Genomic DNA, 18,870 nt, shown 5'->3' on the forward strand with positions numbered 1-18,870 from the left:
TGCCTCAGGCAGCGAAACTAGCGCAGAAACTTCACCCTACCACTACAATCTGTCCTGCATCAATCGAACAGCATACCCAGAATCTACTTTTCAATCAGAGTCATAATACTATTTCCCAAACGAAGAAAGAATGTCCAAACGCGTTATCGACCCGCGATCAATGCATCCCCGTCCCGCCCGTCCAGTCCGTCCAGCGCAGGGACAGGTGGATATCCGGCAGACAAAAGAGTACAAAGCTGCTGCGAGGAAGTAGGTCCCATCATTAATATTCCATCAGTAATCGAATGCTTGACTCGTGTATTGATGATGTATTGTTAGATGGACATCTGTGATTGTTGCGCTGCCTATTGTTTTCGTGACGAGTTATATGTTATTCGAGCGGAGTGAGTACACATAACACTCTAGCTAGTACTCTACTAACTGAATAGCGTACGGGAGTAAAAGCCAGAAACATCTGCAGGAGAGATGAAAAGTTTGATAAAAAGAAAAGAAAAAAATAAAATAAATTGTATATTAAATAAGACACTCCTTCCAGACATCATTAAAATGCAACCCCCCCACAAAAGCATCAAGCGGACAGCGTCCCAATGAATCCGAACAGCCATGCAGGGGCACGACCCGGTCGTTGACCAGCACTCTAACCAGATAGTCATCATGGCCAGGGCAGAGCATCTTCTCGACATACGCCCTGGCGGCAAAGGGGACGGTCCACGCCGCCGAGAAGCCGTGCAAGCTCTTTACATCCTGGACGTGTCTCGGATCCAGCGGCGGCGTGCCGTTGTACAGGCCCAGCGCGAAGAAGATGGGGACCAGACCGTTGTCGTGCGTGAAGTCGGCGTAAATGGCTGCCGAGAGGGGAAATGTGCGTTCGTCGCGGTCGAGCGTGTGGTTTGTGCTCGTCTCGTCGCGGACAGGACTCTGCGTCAACCGGGCGATCAGCTCGTTGGTGAACCCGATCCCCTGCGCGATGCCGAGCCGGTTTCCCGCCCCGTAGCCGTAATATTTGCCCAGAGACTGCAAATAATCATATTCCACCCATTCGTCGGGCGTGAAGAGCGAGCAAAACGGGGACAGTAAGCTGCCGTCAGAAGTGCGTGCGACGGTATCAAACGCACAGAGATCCATCAGATAAACAACCTCGTCTAGCTCGAGTTTCACCCCGGCCAGATCCCGCTGGAGTCGCCGTCGAATGGATGGGGCAAACAGTCGCGTGAAGTTTGTCTGCACCGCTTCCCCGCGCGTGCTGGCCTCGAACCGCCCACAGGCCCCATGGTCGAGCGAGTTGTTGAACCCTTCGCCTTCCCCCAAGATGACGTTGATGAATGGCTTGGTCTGGCTGTGGTTCGCGGCCCGGTCGTCCTCCTTGGCTTGCTGGAACCCGTCGATGAACCGTTCCCCGGAGACAAGCACGCGCTCCGACCCCGACGCCCGGATGAAGGGCACCGCATCCCGCGCAAGAGAGGCGTACCTCTTGTAGAACTTTGTGCCGGAATCGACCATCTGCCGCTCGCCCAGGGCCGTCAAGTCGTCCGCTCCGAGGGTGTACTCGTATCCGGCTAGAAAGGCATACCGCCCGCGCAGCGAGCCCGCACTGACGTTTCGCTGGATGTCGTGCACTAGTTTCGCGTAGATCTCGCTCTTATGCTGCGTCGGGTACCGCGCGCCATGTCGTGACAGTATATTCACCATCGTCACTTGACATCCCTCGGGGATCGAGGGAGAGAGCAAGAGCTGGCCCGGCTGCTCTTTGATATCACCCTCCCGTACGGCAAAGTACGGCGAGTACTGGCCCCAAAGCCGTGAGATGGACGGGAAACAACGGTACCCATCTATTGTCAGACATTCCGACTTGGAGTTGACAGGGAATCTGCAATTGTTAAATACCACTACCACTACCACTACTAGAGATACCGGTAGACTCTCCTCCAGTATACGCACCTCAGATAGAAAAATAAGCCCAATAATACCACCGCCGCCCAGATCATCCGTCGGAGACGTCCATTCCAGCCAGCCGACTTTGTTCCCTGCCAGGCTACGCGGACTGGCTCCTTCATCGTAGAAGATAGATTATAGAAAATGGCCTTAGGTGAATAACATATTGTATCTACTTCTGATAGAGTAGATAGTAGATAGTAGAGACTCCAGGCCGTTAAGAGTTGTGATGATTGTAGTTGAAGAATGTGAGTTGAGCACGTGGGACAATGAGTTCACATGAGCGGTGGTCCATGGGTGCCTGAGGCAGAAACAGATATCTACATCGACTGGTCAATTGGAACTCGACAGGTCACATTAATAACTGGGCAGTATTGTATGAACAGTCTATTTATTATTATATACTATTATGATGTTTTATGTACTCGCCTGCCATGAAAAGTACCTGAATAGCTTGATAAGACGCTGGTAGAAGAAAGAAAATAGCAAGAAACAAGACTACGACGCTTGATGCAATGACCCAACCAGCAACGCCCGCCCCCGAGAAATGTATGAGGATGCAGAGGATGGATATGCAGATAGAAGCCACTCCCGGCCCAGCGGTCGTTTGGCTCGCTGCTTGAAGCTCGATCCAGCAAGTGTAAAGAAGAAAAACGAAAAAAAAAAAAGATGTCCACCAATGCAAGAGAGTATTTTCAGATCCCCACCCAAACATGAAAGGCAGTGTAGACAGTATGATGGAGTGAAAGATGAAAAGAAAAGAAAATACAACAGTGAAAGGAAAACGATGATTGACTTCCCACAATTTCAAAATATAGTATAGTATATATACTGTAAGCCCTCGAGTGACTTTTTTTTTTCTTCTCTCAAATGATCTTCGATCATTATATCATATAAACTTTTTAGATTATAAAGACCGGTGGTGATATCGATCTAACTGAGCATGCCCTGGATGACCAATCTCAGGAGACACCTGGGCCGAATGGTACCGACGGGGCGAGGGGGGCCGGGCAGGCAGCTGTTGCATGGGCACAGCCCTGCTGAGGCGTTCACGGTAAAAGTCTCGTTCAGAACGATAGTGATCGCGTTCCTTGAGCAGCTCGCGGATTTCGTCTCCCTGCTGCTGGATGGTCTCCGTCTGGCTGCGTAATTCATCCTGCTGCGCAGCCAGCTTCTGTTCCATCTGCATCTCGTTCTTCTTGCGGTTCCGGAACCGCCGCGATGCGTCGCTGTTGGCCTTGCGTTTCTCTGCTTGGCTAGAGGACCCGGACTTTAGGTCTAGGATGCATGGGATCATCCCCGCTGCTGGTGGCTGGTCTGATGACGGGTTGGAATGGCCTGGAAGGAGTGTTGTAGCCGGCTGCTGTTGTTGTTGTTGTTGCTGTTGATGATGGTGATGATGATGCTGCTGCTGCTCTTCCCCGCCTCCAGTAAGGGCAGGAAGCCGTACACTACCCAACACCGAAGGCACCCTGCTGAGCGGTTCCGCCATCGGGGCATAGGGTGAAGAGTTGATCAACGATTGATGCGGTAAGCCCGGGGGTGGGACACTGCCTGCCGCAGGCGAAGAATGTCCGAAGTGGCTGAAGGCCGAGTGTGGGGTGCTGGGACTGGTCTCCTGCGAACTCGGGTTCGTGGCCAGCCCGGCGCTGATCCGCCGACTATGGAAAGTCGGGGTGGAGTGTAACGAGGCCGGCGATGGCTGAGCAATAACTGCAGGAAGCGACACTGCGGGAGCGATGGTGGGTTCGATGGGCAATGGCGACGCCGGCGCCGACGTGTGATACAGTCCCCCAAGCTGCTCTTGGACAAAGGGAGACTGAGACACGCTCACTTTGCCCGGATACGCCGTGTGTCTCGCACCCGCACCGACCAGTCTTGCTGAAGGGGACACAGGAGTGATGATACGGCGGGGACGAGTCCCAGGTGACAGTGGCGACTGCTTTCTCTGCTGCTGCTGCTGTAGGATTGAAGGTGGATGTTGGTGGTGATGGTGGTGGTGGTGGTGATGATGATGAGGAGGAGGAGGAGGATGGATTGGATGAGGGAGCGGAGACGATCCTTGCTGGAGATGCGGGGAAGGAGATGCCGACAACTTGAAGTCTAGCGGTTCCCGACTGAGAGAGGACCCCCGAGAGTCCATCAAGGCTCTGTCCGGCGGATTGAGAATGGCATGAACTGCGATAGGTCGCAGTTGAGTGGGCGGTTCCACCGGGGTCGATGGATGCCAGGAGGCTGGACGAGCACGCAGCGCATCGGATTGGTTTGCCGTTTCAACAGCAGCAGCAGCAGTGGTAGTAGTAGTAGTAGTAGTAGTAGTAGTGGCGATGGTTGCAGGAGGAAGAGGAGGGGGAGGAGGAAGGGGAAGAGAATGATGGTTATCCCCCCCGCCGACGGGAGCGTACTTTTCAATTCGCTGGGCATTGTTCCTATCCTCGAGCGAAGTCTGCGACATATGCTGATGCGGCAGCGGCACGTCTCCTCCCCTCGAAGGTGGACTGGTACATGACCAATCTCTCCCTCTCCCCCGGGACCCAGGACGTTCTTCTGGTCGCGGTCGAGAGAGGGAGGGGGCTGATTGACCCGGATCGTAAGCAGCAAGCGGGTGATACCGCTGTGACGAATGTACAGGGCCGGCGTATGGAGCGGCAAGCACACTGATCCCTAAGGTAGCCACGATGACGAGGTAGAATCGAAGAGGAAGACACCGTACGAGGGGCACGGTCTAGTCTCCTCCAGTAAAGGTTTGCGGTGTGAGGGGGGGGAGAGGAGAGAAGAGAGAGAGAGAGAGAGAGAGAGAGAGAGAGAGAGAGAGAGAGAGAGAATATGTGTGAGTGAGAGAGAGGAAGAGAAGAGGGAGAGAAAAAGAAAAGAACAAGAGAAGTGGGAGGATGGCAGGACAAAAAAGGAAGGCCAATGCGTAAAGGGAAGGAAGTCCTTCCTATATGTAAAGTAAAGCAGGTACTTTGTAAAGCCGTGACAGTAAGTAATTGTGACTGCCTAAGCTTAAGGTAGGGTAGGTATGGGAATGGACTGTAGAGGGGATGACGGTTGAGATAAGAAGAGAAGAAACGGGTATTCTTTTTTTCAAAAAAAAAAAAATATATATATATATATGTATTTATCTTTAAAAATAAGAATTAAAATAATGAAAACAATTAAAATAATTGAAATAATTAAAAGGATGGAGATCAACGATGGGGAAGTGACCACGAACGAGGACAAGAGAGAGACAGACAAGACAGACAAGAGACAAGACAGACAGACAACAGCTTCATTTCTCTCTGGGATTTTATTTTATTCTATTTCCCTTCCCTTGACAGATCTCTCAATGGCCGCCCTGTGTTAATTTTCGGGGGTTTTTATTGGACTTCCTTTTGAAATCCGTGTATATTTTTTTTTTTTTAATTTTTTTATTATTAATTGAGTAGTAGTAGTAGTATTATTATTATTATTATTATTATTATTTTATTTATTATTATTTTTATTTTTACACCCCCTCTGGTGGATGAGCTGATGTGTATAGTTTTCCGTACTCAAGTACCAGCGGTGAAGGATGACGCCCCATTCTACGAACGTATGTATATCCCTACTAGGTAGTTAGTACCTTAGTAGTAGGTCCTTTGCCCATCGTTTATTACCGACGATTAGCCAAAGTTGTTGTGCTGGCCGTCAGTACATCTTACTATAGTAGTACCTAGTAGTTAGTTAGTAACTAACTATGTGTATGGAAGAGGTACTCTATGTACCTAGTACCTGTATACTCCGTATATTACTTCTTACAGGTACTATCGGTCGGTACTTGCGAATATCCCCGTGGTTAGTGAGTTACGACTTACCGCTCGAGGGCCAGAAGCCCGACCCATCGCCTGGCACCTGCTTGTCGATTTGATCCTTCCCCCGAATCCTGAGCCTTGGGTGCGCTAACAGCGAGCGGTGGGACGGGGAGTCGGAAAGCATAGTTAATATGGAGACTAGCGCATGGATGATGAGGCGTTGATGGTATTTTACCGTCATTCTGGTGTTTGGGGTCCTCTTACGGTGTCCTCGGTACGGGTGTACACGCTGTATGCAAGCTGTATACACGCCGTACCGAGCGTTCTGTGTGCTTTTTTGTTTTGGGGTCCGAGCCAATCTGCAAGTGTAAACTGCGCCGTCACGATGGGTCAAGGATCCAAGGCCCTGGTGGAGACCTTGCTGGCTGCAAAATGCGGACCACGACGGGCACACAGCAGCTGCTTGTCAAAGGGGGCTCCACTGCTGGCTGTTCCTTTTTGGCTGCTGTTGCTGCTGCTCCTGCTGCTCCTGCTGCTGCTCCTGCTGTCGCTGCTGCCGGTCGATACCCCGGCGAAATGTGTTGCACGGCGATTCATTGCTCGGTCAGAATGCCCGATTCCACTTCAAATGGGTTCCAGAGGGGAGCAATCGTGTACAGACTCCAGAGTGCAAGGTGAGCAGCTACACACAGTGGCTCATCCTCCTCCTCCTCTGCCTCTTCCGCGTCTGGCCAATTTGTTAGTCAAATCTACCTATTTAGACAGTGGACCTGATCAGTTCGGCACCCCCGAGCGCCTCACCGTCAGGGGCATCTGAGCCGCCCCCGAACATCGTCCCGAAAAAGAGGATTGCCAGGAGCGGGAGCAGGTGATGCAAGTGAATTTCCCCAGAAGAGTTAAAGATCGCGATGAACGTGTGTTCAGGATTCATGCTCTGTAAACAGCCTGCCCTTCAGGCAGAGAGACGAAAGAAATACTTCAATAAATGGATCTTGCCAAAAGACCCATCTACTTCGGTACTTGATCGCCCCCCCCCCCCCCCCCCCCCCCCCCCCCCCCCCCCCCCCCCCCCTTCTTGGGCCCATTATCTAGGTATCCTCAAACGGGAGGGGGGGGAAGGAACAAGGACGAAAGAATGTTTTGCGTATCATCATCGAGACATGACCCCGGCGTACTGAAAAGTACGATACGTGAACACGCCTGTCGTCCGCTGCAAGTGCTCTCCGCTGCAGACCAGCTCATCTGGAACAGAACAGACAGCCCTTTTCTCCATCACTTGTCTGGTTCAACCTGAGTGGTCCACGGTATCCTTTTCTTCATGTAGTGGCATGCTACGTCATCGGGCATCAATCGCCGGCGCAGGTCACAAACATCGTAAAACGGCCCTTCCGCTGGGGCCTGGGCGGTGCCTCCTGTCTCTGTTTTTTTTTTTTTTTCTTCTAGGCAACACCTGCGGGACCCGAGACGAGACGTCTTTGTCTCTCACAGCATGATGTGTCTAACCAAAAGTCACCAGTGCTGAGAAGGGGGAAGAAAAAAAAAAGGGCTGACAAACGACCCCGTAAAAGTTTACGGCGTACAGAGGAAGCTCAAGGAAGCCCTTGGGCCCCCCCTTCCAAAAGCCAATTACGGGAATACGGAGAATCGAGCTCGAGGCTCTAGCCAGTAAGCTAGCCAGGGACGCGACAGATCCATCTCGGCGGGTCAATGGGGAACGCGGAATACGGATTTCCTAGTCCGTTGAGTCTTGTCTGGGTTACTGAAAATCCAATAGTTAGAACTCAGACCTGAGCCTGACACTCGGGAAAGAGACAGAGAGCTCTGGTGGACACTGGAAAGAGGGAGCTTCCCGATGGGTCTTGAATGCGGAGAATGGCAGGGGATCCTCTATCGTGGCGATGCTGTTTTGTGATTGCAGCACCTATGGCATGCCAGTTTTGGAAAGCTTTAATTAAACCAAGCGTGACCAAACTAGTGGGTAACAGGGTATACAATATCGCCGGCTCGAAATGAGTCTGTCTATCATCAGCCAATTTATTTTTACGGGTCATCATCCAACATTTGTTTTCTTTTTTGTTGTTGTTGTTGTTGTTCTTTTTTCTTATCTGCAGAAGAAAAGAGTGTAGCAGACTATTGTGATCTGGTCTGAGGGTGCAGAAACTTCAAGGCGTCGAGTTCGGCTGCAGGACAGAATAACGTTGCGCGTGTGTGATCCTTAGCAGAAAGTTAACCCACAGCCATGACCCTTTGGGCATCGGAGGTGAGCGAGCTCAACAGCCCGAGAGACCCAAGAGTTGGGTTCTGGGGTCCTTAGCTCGCAGAGCTTGCTGTTGCCATGGCGATTGGCCGGCGACCTGCTTAAAAGGGGTAGGCCTGCTAAGCTGGACCTACCTCATTATTGCCACCTACGGAGTATAAACCCCGTAGGTGATGGAGCGACGGACTGGCGGGAGCTATTTCAAGCATCCCCGAGGAAGCGGTAACCAGCCATGGATGGTGTGCTTTTGATGTGCGCTATTATTAACAGACATTGGACGGAACAAGTTCGCAGATCGAGCGGGAGGCAACGATTGGCGTGGATGGGGGCGATGTTCTGGAACGCGCGAGTTGAATGTGACGGATGGAGAAATGGGGCTTGGCCTATGATAGATCGCGTGTCAGTTAGGAGCTTTTAGTCCGAGCAATAGTCTCATTACCGGCCGTCCCTGGACTCTGGACCATGGAAACGCTGGTCCGTACTCCGTAGTTAGTTAGTTCCTCCGATATTTAGTGACGGAGTACGGAGTACTACGGAGTACCTTTGGAGAGCGGACAGGAGAGCGTGGCGGCAGGTGGAGCTGCTCCCTAACTTCCTGTCGCCTTGACCCCGGTAAAACGTGGACACAGGGGTGTCACTGTCGTCAGGCCGCCCGCTCAATCGAAGCGATTTAGCGGCCTTCGTATTGTAAACCGTAAGCCAAGGATTTCGGATGGTTACTTACCAGGAAATGAGTCCTGTAATATTCTGTAGAAAGGGGGGGCTTTGATTCAAGCAGAGGTGGCAAACGAGAGGGAGAGAAGCCTGAAAGGAGAGGGAAATGAAGAGTCGTGGTCAACGCCAGTTCGGGAAGTCAGGTGACCCAGCCACATTTCAATCGGCCAGCTTTATCCTGTCCATCGGTACCAACCTAAGTATTTGGTAACCACCTAGTCAATTAGACAGTGGGACCTATTACGAGGTTGTTGGAAAAGGATTCCTGAGGAATAATACTGTTAGAAAACATATGGAGAACAATAATGATGAACAAATGAAGAACTAGGACTGACACTAAGGTACCTGCGTACTAGTATTATAGACTGGGGTCTGTATGGGCAGGTTGTCTCTCTATAGTATATCGTGGAAAACCGTCCTAAGAGACACCGGCCATGGGCTCGCCTTCTGTTGAGCTGCTCAACTGCAAATGAGAGGTGGCCTCGGGCCCACCCATCTCTTACCGCTCTCGCCTTTGTCTTTGATGGGGTTCTGAGATGATGAGGGGATTATTACGGAGTACTCCGTAGGAGTAGACAGCAGATGTCGATGGGTGGAGATGCGCCTCTTGGTCAATTACTTGATCAGGACTGAGAGCTGCTATGTAGTAAGGGTGACGATACTGGAGTTAGCTACTAACGTTTGATGGATTTGCCAAGGTAGGAGGAAGTACCTTTAGTTGTCCTCGACTCTCAGCGTCAGCGTCTGGTTTATCATTGGCAAGAACCCAATCTCCCAGAGCTCTGGCTGACTTCTCTGATGAAAGTCTAGTTTCGTAGAAGAGTCCATTCACTCCCTTGGGCGACTGAAGGCTAGAGTATCGGTAACTACTAGGTGACTAGTTAGTAACTAGCTGGAGAAGACGGGAAAATCCCTATAATAGCCATCTTAACAGGCGGTGAATATGCCTAGGGAAAAAATCATGTGAGTCTCCCGTAGTTGGCTAAGCCATACCTGGGAGTTCTTGCCTGAGATCGAAGCCATCGTCCAGCCATGGTTATTACTCTTATTACTCCCGACTGAGTTCATAATGATACCGTTTAGCCGAGTCTCGGTCTTCAGGCACCAGGAGTGAAAGAGCATGGGGAATTCTCAAAGCAAGACGTGTTCAATGTCCCAGTTTTCTTGACCCTTGCCAGCGTTACTGACTGACCAGGTGAGAAACCAGGTTGTTCTCCCTACCCGTCTCCTAGACCATCACAGAGTAACTCCTGATGCCACCTGCCGACAGCAACGGACCTCCACCGCACAGGACGACCAATTCTTGTTGCTTCAGCAGATTGTCTAGACAATGCTACGCGTCCCGTCAAAGATAGAGAGATATACAATTGCCTAGCATTCTTATAAAGTACGTCGAATTTATCGACTCCTATTCTATAGCTACTTCAAGCACATTATGGCGGTGCACACCTATGGGCCATCAAGGTCTCAAACTTTGCTCGTCTCTGCGGATCGACATCAGATAAGACTGTTTAGCTTATATTTGGTAACTAGCTAGGTAGGGAACTACTAACTAGGTAGTTATACAAAACTGCCTGGATTGATATCGAGCTTCACCGCTTAGAGTACCACTTGGATTGACACAAGAATAGCCAGCTGTTAGAACCTCTATACTGTTCAGGGCTTCCTTGGTGACATGATATTATCTATTCTACATATTTACTTCCCTCCTACGTCTCCGATCAACACTGCCACCCCTCCGATAACCTCCATACGCAGTACTCTATACACTACATGCAGATTACAGAGTGCATATGAGCAGTATCAATCTTAGGCACCTAAGCACCAACTAATGACTAGTAACTTAGTTAGTTAGCAGGTAACCAACTATTTAGGTAGTCACCTTAATAATTACTCTGTATCCACTCCAAGACAATGCGGTGTAGATAATTCCTCCCAGCTGTTACACACTCTTTGCTGTCGTGCGGTTGATAGGCAAGTAATATTCCCACATCAGACGGGACAACAGACAGCAGTTCAAAAAACATGTAGATATAAGTAGGTAAGTATATATTAATATTTTTTTTTTCTCTTATGGAAAGAATGAGACAAAAACTAGTTCTTCTGTACATGCGCCTGCTCTCAGATCTGATCTGAGTATCATAGTACTTACTGTATTTTGTATGATGTATCAAATTAGCCACCTACACTTAACTAACCAGTTAGTTAGTTAGTTGCATAGGTGTATAGACAGAGTTGTCAAGTTAACCTAGGTAAGGTAGGCAATGACAAATCTTCCTCAATCACTTTGTTTTGATTTTTTTTTTAAACTCTGGACTAACTTGAATTTATGCTTCTTGTATGGAGTACCAGGTAGGCGAGCGATGTGTTCTGCATGAACGATATGACAGGTCAACTTTTATGCTGGGTACTCTGTACTTTGTATGCAGAGGTACCTCTTAGGTACCAAAGTAAGTACGGAGTGCCTAGGCAAAGCATCTAGGACTAGGACCAGGTAGGTAGGTTAGGTGTATGTAGTATCTGTATTTGCATGAAATACAACTCACTAGGTAGGTAGGTAGGTAGGTAGTTAGTACCCAATAAGTAGTATGTAATTCATGCTTCTAGGCGGAACTTGTGCTTGGGGAGCCCCCGGACACCGACGTCGACCTTGTACACCTTACCGCCGTACATGGCCGAGTGGCGGAAGTGGTCTGTCGGCTCGTCCTTGGCGGTGGTGATGAAAAGTTCGGTGCCGATGAACGCCGGGCAGGTGACATTGCGTGTAGGCAGGACGATCTCGCCAATGATTTCGCCCGTCGGTGAAATTCGGATGACCTTGGCGCCGCCGTAGATGGCGCTCCAGATACAGCCCTCCTCGTCAATGGCGAACCCGTCGGGCTCCAGGGGCTCGTCCAGCTTGAAGTGCACGCGCCGATTGCTGATCGCCCCCGTGCGCGCATCGAAGTCGAATGCGTAGATGGTCGCCGTCGGCGAGTCGGTCAGATACATCGTGTCATCCTTTGCGTTCCAGCCAATCCCATTCGGAATGGTCAATTTCTCCACCATCCGGTGCAAGCTCAGGTCGGGGTCCAGCCGGAAGAGGACACCCTCATCTTTCGGCTGCTGTACTTTCGGGTCATTCATCGCTCCGGCCCAGAACCGCCCATGGCTGTCGACGGCTCCATCATTGAAACGCATCCTATCACCGTGATTAGTATTCAGGACATTACGGGAAGACTAGTCAAAAAGAAAAAAAAGGAAGAAAAGGGGGGGAAAGTCATCAACCTTTCGAACGACCTCACGTCATTCTCATCCCATGCTTTCCGGAGAAAGGTCAGCTCACCGGTCTCGCGGTTGGCCAGGGCGAATCCCTGCTTAGCTCCGACGGCAATCTTGTTTTTGTAGACATCTTCTGTATTGGCCAGATTCGCCGTGACACTGTTTCATTGCGGACGGTCAGCCCCGTAAGCCTGGTAAATGTGGCTAGAGGAGTTTCAAAGCTGTCTCAACACACCCAATCGAGGTAGGCGTTTCCACGACCTTCAGCGAGCTAGGACCCTTGGCCAGGTCCATGGAATAGAGCTTGTGCTCCCAGATATCGACGAACCGGTATTCATTCCGGGTTTCGTCGTAGAAAGAGCCTTCCAGCAGGGTACCGGAAATATCAATATATGGCTGGAATCTAGCTGTTAGCTGATTTTCAACCTTCAAGCAAGATCCCATTCAGGGGCATACCTCGGTGATCGTCCACCGCTGGAATTCCGGCATGGTGAATGACAAAATAGTACTAGGTAGTCTGCCTTTCCCGTCTTTCACCCGCTGTCTGGCTGTCTGTCTTCGTGGGCGAGAAAATCTACCTGTCCAAAAGGAGGGGTATATGACGATCTGTCTGGGACCTTTCGATAGCGTCCTTTGGAGGGCCGGGCCAAAAACAAGCCCCTCAGTCGGTCTCGCACCAGACAGTTACGGCAGACTCCTCTTTCTCCAGGGATGAGGAAGCGAACTTCCAGCAATCCTAAAGGGCAAGACACTGTATAGTACCTCTTAGAGAACTCGTTCTTGATGAGAAATCACTCGCGGGGAGAGTGTTGTCCTCGCCGTCTTGGGGTCTCAGACCTCTTGCCTCTTGGTCCCGGTATGTCACGTGTACCGTTGCTTACTCATTGCACACTGTTCCAAACTGGGCAAGCGCGGTATTTTTCTTTCGCAACATCATGACAGGCAACCAAGTCGCCCTCTCCTTTTCTCCTCTGCTGGTCTGCCGGATGATTCTTCCGTACCTATCTGAAACCTGGAATGTGCTGTCTATGTAGTATAAGGTACGACAGAAGGATTCTTCTGTGCCAGGATGGGCCGAGAGCAGCAGTCATCCATCAAGATATCACGTCGGATCCTTCCCCTCCTCGGCGTCAGTTTCAGGTTGTCCCTGGCTAACAAGAGTAGTTATCGACGGTAGACCGGCTATGGCAGCTAATCAGATCTCGTACTGGTTGGCTAGTTCGACACGGCTTATGAAGTGAACAGGATACGGGCGCTACGAGCGCCTCACGCGGCTTGGCTTTGAGCGGTGCAAATCAACAGCAATGCCTCTGCAGCCACATGTCTCGAGTGTTGCGATGGATAGATCGGGGAGAGTCCTCCGTGGAACGATCGGATCAGTGATTCGCTCATCGGTCTTTCCTGCAGGGTGCCTACGGAGTACTGCCTAGGGGGGGCGGGATGCCGTAGGTAGTTACTAGCCAGCTAGTTAGTTGACTAACTAACTAACCAGTAAGCTAAGCTCCTCGATTAAAGATACCTTTTTCCACATTTATTCGATCAACAAAATTGACCGCCAGACCGCACCGAGAAGACAGTCCAATCCTAGAGTCTGGAGTACCCCGTGCTCCCACGCTCCTGACTCGAGATAGAGACTAAACACGGAGAAAAGGCCACATGAAGAAGGCAAGGCGGGGCCGCGGAAGAACTCTTTCAAAACTCGGGTTCGGGTGATGGACAGGAGCATGGCTCCAGCTTCCGTTCTGACATTGCTTGATTGTGATGGGATACGACGAAGAAAAGTGGCTTGTTGCAGATAGCCAACTAACTACTCCGTTCCTAAGCTATCCTTGACCACTCTCCCGCAGTCCGGAACCCGAACCACTCTGTGCCAGGGACAGGCAGTCGACTTCGTACTTACTACCCTAGAAGGTAACTAGTTAGTTAGTTCGTATCTACAATGTGACGAGGACGCGACTCAGTCACGGCTGATCGTTACCCCAAGAAAGCTACCTCGTATCCCACACTAGCAGGAGCGTAATACTATCACTACTATGTAGTATCACTACTACATATCTAGCAGTCAATTTATACAAAGTACTCGGTACTAACCACTTACACCCTGTATACTTACTACTCTGTTAGCTCGTACTTTGTATGTCTTCCTCGAATGAATTCACATGACCATTCCTGCATGCACAGTGATATGCGTTGGCAACATGCACAATTTAGCATGGCTATGCGGTGTGACTCGCCAGATCACAGAAGAGACAGGGATTCCATTCGTCAAAAATACATCCCAACATGTAGAGTAGGTAACTAATATATGCACCAAGTATTCAGTTGGTAAGTTAGTAGTTCCTGTTGTTCTTTATTCTGGTTCTGTTCTTTTAAAAAGTCCCGTATTCTGTACAAGGTAATGCATGAGGGATGCCTTCGGGGTAACTGCGGATTACATTTCCTTCTTATTCCCGATGCCTCGCCTCACTGTACCGAGGGACGGCGCTGTATTAATAAAAGTACCTTTATGATAAGTACTGCCAAAGTACCTTTTCTTATGGATAGACAAATATTGCAGGTTATGTAGTATAACTATATTCTGTCTACAGGTAGTTCACTTGGCATATTTATTACTAACTATAGGTTTTAATTGTCCCGAACTTCATTAACTATGGCTAGATATAACTATTAACTCACTGAGAGAAGACCTAACGCCTGTTCCCCAGGTTGACGTGAATCGCCTTGGTCTGCGAGTAGGCCTCGAGGCCGGCCTCGCCCAGCTCGCGGCCGATGCCGCTCTGCTTGAAGCCGCCAAAGGGAACGCGGAAGTCGCTGTCGTTGCTGCTGTTGATCCAGACCATGCCCGCCTCGATCTCCTGGGCGACGCGATGGGCGCGCTCAATGTCGCGCGTGAAGACGGCGGCACCGAGACCGTACGTCGTGTCGTTGGCGCGGGTGATGGCTTCGTCCTCCTCGGTGAAGCTGGAGACGACGACAAAGGGACCGAACACTTCCTCGCGGTAGATGCGCATGTTGTCCTTGACGTCGGCGAAGATGGTCGGGGCGATGTAGAAGCCCTTGCCACCCGCAGCGTTCTTGTGCGGCTCGCCGCCCGTAACCAGGGTCGCGCCCTCGCTCTTACCACTCTCAATGTACGACAGCACGCGCTCGTACTGCGCCTTGGTCACCTGCGGGCCCTGGAAGGTGTCGTCGGCGAAGGGGTCGCCGACCTTGCTGGTCGAGGCAACGACCTCCTTGAAGAGCCGCACAAACTCATCGTACACCGAATCGTGCACCAGGATGCGCGACGTTGCGCAGCACACCTGGCCCTGGTTGTACATGATGCCCTCGTGCGCCCACTTGGCCGCCTGGTCGATGTCGGCATCGGCAAAGATCAGCATCGGCGACTTGCCGCCCGTCTCAAGCGTGATGTTCTTCAGCGTGCCCGCTGCCATCTTCATGATCTCGCGGCCCGTCATCGTCGATCCCGTGAAGGCCACCTTGGAAATGTCCGGGTGCTGCACAATCGCAGCGCCCGCGACCCGCCCGTGGCCGTTGAGGATGTTAACCACACCCGGGGGGAATCCGGCCTCCTTGATCAGGTTCGCCAGGTAGAGGATGCTGAGCGGAGTCTGCTCGGCGGGCTTCATCACGACCGTGTTGCCACACGCCAGTGCGGGGCCCAGCTTCCATGCAGCCATGAGCAAGGGGAAGTTCCAAGGGATGATCTGCCCGACCACGCCAATCGGCTGGCGCAGCGTGTACGCAAACTTGGTCGGGGTCGTCTCAATAGTCTGGCCGTGGATCTTGTCCGCCCACCCGGCGTAGTACCGCAGGGTATCCAACACGCCGGCCACGTCATCGTTCAGGGAAACCGAGTACGGTTTACCTAGAGAGTCAGTACACTACTCTGAAGAAGAAGAAGAAGAAGAAGAAAATTCGCACCGTTATCCCAAGTCTCGATGGTGGCCAGAGTCTCAGCGTGCTTTTCGACCAGGTCTGCCAGCTTGTAAAGCAAAGCACCACGATCTGTACCAGGCAGCTGCTTCCACGAGGGATGCTTGAAAGCCTTCTGAGCCGCCTCGACGGCCAGGTCGACGTCGTCAGCGCCCGCCGCGTAGACAGAAGCAATCTCAGCCTCGTCCCTTGAAACGTCAGCAACAAGTCCCTATCCCTTGCCTTGCTCTAGATGACGGTATCTCTTACGCTGGGTTAATGCTCGCCAGCTTCTCTCCCGACTTGGACGCCACGAACTCATTGTTGATGAACAAGCCGATCGGCTGAGTGTACTTGCGCCCATTCGGGGCAGTTAAGTCGATGGAAACGCCGGACATGATGGATGAAGCGTGGAAAAGACGACGAGAGGGAGTCGAAATGGTGGGAAATCGTGAAGCGAGGAAGTGGCGTCGAGCTTGAGCGAGCATATATATATACCTATATATGTAACCGAGGGAGGGGGTGCTTGTTTGTTTTTTCTTTTTTTTTAGGAAGCAAATTCCCGAAGATGAGGGGGAGACAAAAATGAGGGGAATAGCAATAGATAACTTCTGTTGTATTTCTCCGACGGGTTGTCCTTCCTGAAGCTGAGCCCTCTCTCTCTCTTATCGGAGAAATCCTCACGGCAAAGTGAGGGGCTCATTCCAAACCCCCACGTTCGCATAGACTTGCTCTTCGCGTCTGTCGAAGCCCACTTGGAGCTGCCCCCTTACCCAGAGCTCCGGTTTCTACAGTCAAGGGTACGGTATGATTAGTTAAGGAGCTTATCTGGACTGGCTACGTAAGTACGAAGCTTTTGATTGGCATTATTCATGCTCTTCTCCCCACTTGGATGTCGGGAACTGCCCGCTCGTCGTCATTGACTACCTGGTAGAGTTTATTTATCCTTCTCGATGGAAGGACTGGTAGCACTACCTCTCTGGTATGATCTGAATATTCTCAGGAACCGGCTGATTTGTATGAATTGTTTAGATCTTGATACAGAACATCGTGGGATGATTGTACACGATAGATAACGAAAAGCCAATAGAGACTGGAGGGAGGGAAAGAAAAAAAAAAAAAAAAAAGAGAAAAGAAAATAGAAACAACAGGGAAGAAACGAAGATCTCAATCCAATGCATCTTGTCGTGCCATTGTTTGCATCGGGAACTAGGAGGAGTCGCCTTCCTTCTTCTACTTCTTCTTGTCGCCGGCTTCAACTAACCCCATGATAAACTCCCATTGTTTGGGTGTCACGGCCGAGACACTCAGGCGTGATTGTTTCAGGGTCTGGAGGTCTTCCAGGGGCCCGCCGGACTGTGCGTGGGATTTGAGCTCGTTTAGCGAGATGGTGGCCTCGAACTTGCGGCGGAACTCTACGTGCACGACGTCCCACTTGGGCTTGTCGCGGCTCGACTTCTCGTCGTAGTAGGGATGCTTGGGGTCAAAGGCGGATTCTACAAGGGTCTAGTCAGCGGGGGAAGGGGGAGGGGGCTGCAAGGGGAGACAGACCGTCTACCGAATGTTCACGGACAATCTCCATCAAGCCCACGATACCGGGGGTTTTGCAGTTGGAGTGATAGAAGAACGCATGATCGCCCTTCTTCATATTTCTCATGAGATTTCGTGCTGTCATTCAGTCAGTCAGTCATCTACGTAGAAACACTAGAGTGAGGGGCACAAATCATACCGACGGGGTTGCGCACACCTGAAAAGCCATGTTAGTAAGTCTGATCTGGATCTAAACCATGCAAGCTTAAGACTCACCGTCCCATGCTTCTGGCTCGGTTGCGTTGCGTAGGTCATCAATGGAGAACTTGACATCGACCCCCTTCTCGAAGCGCGATTCAGGCTCAGCCTTCATCAGCCAATATGAACGGCCACTCGCATCGGAGTCGACGTTGATGTCCGTCTCTGCCTGGTTTGCTTCCTCAGCCGCAGAACCACCGCCCGCCTCATCCCCATTTTGTGCCTGAATGCTCTTCCTCGGTCTTCCTCTGCCTGGGTATTTTTTCTCTTTAGGCGTTGGCGCGGTTTGTCCTATGATGAACAAAACGAAATTAGCCCTAACCCATACATTCCGTCAAAACGAAGGGGGAAAAAAAACGCTTACCATCAGGTAGAGGGAATTTCCGGGGACGACCCCGGCCGCGTTTGGGCTCATTGGGATCCTTGGGAGGAGCAGGAGGATACTTCCGAGGACGACCCCTTCCTTTCTTCTCAGTACCGGGGGTAGTGGGCTGCCCGAATCAGCACATATACCCCTCCAATGGTAAGAAAGACATTTCATTATCGCGCCGTGACCGGACACGTTTCATAAGATGTCTTTGCTCCTGCTTCTTACCTGGGAGACAGCCTCCTCCGGCTGCGACTCGGCGGATCCGGAAGACGGCTTACGCGCTCTTTTCGCGGGCGTCGCGTCGACATCATCAGCAACGGCCACACCCTCGGACTTACGCTTTCTGGTAGGCATTGTGGGTGGCGGCGACGGGTTTCGGCGAGAAACCAGATAGTTGAACGCGCGGGATAGAGAGAAGGCCAGGGCGGCGGCAGCGTCAACAAGAACGGCAGTGGCCTTTCCTTTTTGTTTTTTTTTTTCCTTTTTTCTTCTTCTTTCTTTCTCTTTCTTTTTTTATGAGAAAAAAATAAATAAACCAAATGAACGCGTCAGTAGAGAATAATACCAAAGGACATACGTCTCCTGGACGCGAGCTGCCGAATGATCGTCGTGCGTCGAGGTGAGGCGAGCCCGACGCGACTCTCTTTTGGGGGCCTTGACTAGGAATTTGGTACGTACCGTGGTCACGTGACGAGCTGTCAGCAGTGCGGTATTCCGTATTACTACCTGCCCTCGACTCCGTAGACACCTCTCCATAACTAAGACAGACTAATTATCTGATTTGACCAGTCGAGTCAACTATGCCGGTTTCGTCGCTGTGTTCGCTGAACTCTAGCTCTTTTTTTTTTCTGTTCTTG

At 51.1% G+C, this 18,870-nt stretch overlaps 8 protein-coding genes across 8 annotated transcripts; 1 reads left to right on the forward strand and 7 right to left on the reverse strand.

Moving 5' to 3' along the window:
* Positions 1–57: 57 nt before the first annotated feature.
* On the reverse strand, positions 58–2,152 carry ASPZODRAFT_134637 (hypothetical protein). The gene is made up of 4 exons (XM_022723588.1): positions 1,939–2,152; positions 429–1,867; positions 319–383; positions 58–249 (listed from the first exon to the last, which is right to left on the reverse strand). Exons 1-2 carry the CDS (start codon positions 2,052–2,054, stop codon positions 514–516), a joined length of 1,470 nt encoding a protein of 489 aa, XP_022579070.1. The 5' UTR covers positions 2,055–2,152; the 3' UTR covers positions 58–249; positions 319–383; positions 429–513.
* ASPZODRAFT_18137 (hypothetical protein) lies at positions 131–469 on the forward strand (the record flags this gene model as incomplete). Its single annotated transcript, XM_022727168.1, has 3 exons — positions 131–249; positions 319–383; positions 429–469. The coding sequence occupies 3 exons, from the start codon at positions 131–133 to the stop codon at positions 467–469; spliced, it is 225 nt and encodes a 74-aa protein (XP_022579071.1).
* Positions 2,153–2,288: 136 nt separating the features above from the next.
* ASPZODRAFT_691905 (hypothetical protein) lies at positions 2,289–2,853 on the reverse strand. Its single transcript, XM_022729567.1, has one exon. It carries the CDS (start codon positions 2,645–2,647, stop codon positions 2,330–2,332), a length of 318 nt encoding a protein of 105 aa, XP_022579072.1. The 5' UTR covers positions 2,648–2,853; the 3' UTR covers positions 2,289–2,329.
* On the reverse strand, positions 2,412–4,799 carry ASPZODRAFT_134639 (hypothetical protein). The gene has a single exon (XM_022723589.1). The coding sequence runs from the start codon at positions 4,385–4,387 to the stop codon at positions 2,840–2,842; it is 1,548 nt and encodes a 515-aa protein (XP_022579073.1). The 5' UTR covers positions 4,388–4,799; the 3' UTR covers positions 2,412–2,839.
* Positions 4,800–6,098: 1,299 nt separating this feature from the next.
* Positions 6,099–6,639, reverse strand: ASPZODRAFT_18140 (hypothetical protein; the record flags this gene model as incomplete). The annotated part of the gene is made up of 3 exons (XM_022727169.1): positions 6,099–6,330; positions 6,399–6,435; positions 6,510–6,639. 3 exons carry the CDS (start codon positions 6,637–6,639, stop codon positions 6,099–6,101), a joined length of 399 nt encoding a protein of 132 aa, XP_022579074.1.
* Positions 6,640–11,225: 4,586 nt separating this feature from the next.
* Positions 11,226–12,749, reverse strand: ASPZODRAFT_134646 (hypothetical protein). Its single transcript, XM_022723591.1, has 4 exons — positions 12,397–12,749; positions 12,176–12,336; positions 11,947–12,099; positions 11,226–11,860 (listed from the first exon to the last, which is right to left on the reverse strand). The coding sequence occupies exons 1-4, from the start codon at positions 12,427–12,429 to the stop codon at positions 11,275–11,277; spliced, it is 933 nt and encodes a 310-aa protein (XP_022579075.1). The 5' UTR covers positions 12,430–12,749; the 3' UTR covers positions 11,226–11,274.
* Positions 12,750–14,627: 1,878 nt separating this feature from the next.
* On the reverse strand, positions 14,628–16,253 carry ASPZODRAFT_18142 (hypothetical protein; the record flags this gene model as incomplete). Its single annotated transcript, XM_022727170.1, has 3 exons — positions 14,628–15,808; positions 15,865–16,064; positions 16,126–16,253. 3 exons carry the CDS (start codon positions 16,251–16,253, stop codon positions 14,628–14,630), a joined length of 1,509 nt encoding a protein of 502 aa, XP_022579076.1.
* Positions 16,254–17,220: 967 nt separating this feature from the next.
* Positions 17,221–18,523, reverse strand: ASPZODRAFT_134653 (hypothetical protein). Its single transcript, XM_022723593.1, has 5 exons — positions 18,239–18,523; positions 18,008–18,134; positions 17,662–17,934; positions 17,585–17,602; positions 17,221–17,523 (listed from the first exon to the last, which is right to left on the reverse strand). The coding sequence occupies exons 1-5, from the start codon at positions 18,365–18,367 to the stop codon at positions 17,366–17,368; spliced, it is 705 nt and encodes a 234-aa protein (XP_022579077.1). The 5' UTR covers positions 18,368–18,523; the 3' UTR covers positions 17,221–17,365.
* Positions 18,524–18,870: the final 347 nt, after the last annotated feature.

This window comes from Penicilliopsis zonata, assembly GCF_001890105.1.
Source record: "Penicilliopsis zonata CBS 506.65 unplaced genomic scaffold ASPZOscaffold_13, whole genome shotgun sequence".
Lineage (NCBI taxonomy): Eukaryota > Fungi > Ascomycota > Eurotiomycetes > Eurotiales > Aspergillaceae > Penicilliopsis > Penicilliopsis zonata.

What these genes read in the sequence shown, in the direction of transcription:
- ASPZODRAFT_134637 (XM_022723588.1), bottom strand. Translation starts at nt 2,054, where the DNA reads ATGAAGGAGCCAGTCCGCGTAGCCTGGCAGGGAACAAAGTCGGCTGGC. An exon ending in GGCTTATTTTTCTATCTGAG is followed by an intron (nt 1,868 to 1,938) that starts GTGCGTATACTG and finishes TAACAATTGCAG; the next exon opens with ATTCCCTGTCAACTCCAAGT.
- ASPZODRAFT_691905 (XM_022729567.1), bottom strand. Translation starts at nt 2,647, where the DNA reads ATGTTTGGGTGGGGATCTGAAAATACTCTCTTGCATTGGTGGACATCT.
- ASPZODRAFT_134639 (XM_022723589.1), bottom strand. Translation starts at nt 4,387, where the DNA reads ATGTCGCAGACTTCGCTCGAGGATAGGAACAATGCCCAGCGAATTGAA.
- ASPZODRAFT_134646 (XM_022723591.1), bottom strand. Translation starts at nt 12,429, where the DNA reads ATGCCGGAATTCCAGCGGTGGACGATCACCGAG. An exon ending in GAAACGCCTACCTCGATTGG is followed by an intron (nt 12,100 to 12,175) that starts GTGTGTTGAGAC and finishes GCAATGAAACAG; the next exon opens with TGTCACGGCGAATCTGGCCA. An exon ending in GACGTGAGGTCGTTCGAAAG is followed by an intron (nt 11,861 to 11,946) that starts GTTGATGACTTT and finishes TCACGGTGATAG; the next exon opens with GATGCGTTTCAATGATGGAG.
- ASPZODRAFT_134653 (XM_022723593.1), bottom strand. Translation starts at nt 18,367, where the DNA reads ATGCCTACCAGAAAGCGTAAGTCCGAGGGTGTGGCCGTTGCTGATGAT. An exon ending in CGGAGGAGGCTGTCTCCCAG is followed by an intron (nt 18,135 to 18,238) that starts GTAAGAAGCAGG and finishes TGATTCGGGCAG; the next exon opens with CCCACTACCCCCGGTACTGA. An exon ending in GAAATTCCCTCTACCTGATG is followed by an intron (nt 17,935 to 18,007) that starts GTAAGCGTTTTT and finishes TGTTCATCATAG; the next exon opens with GACAAACCGCGCCAACGCCT.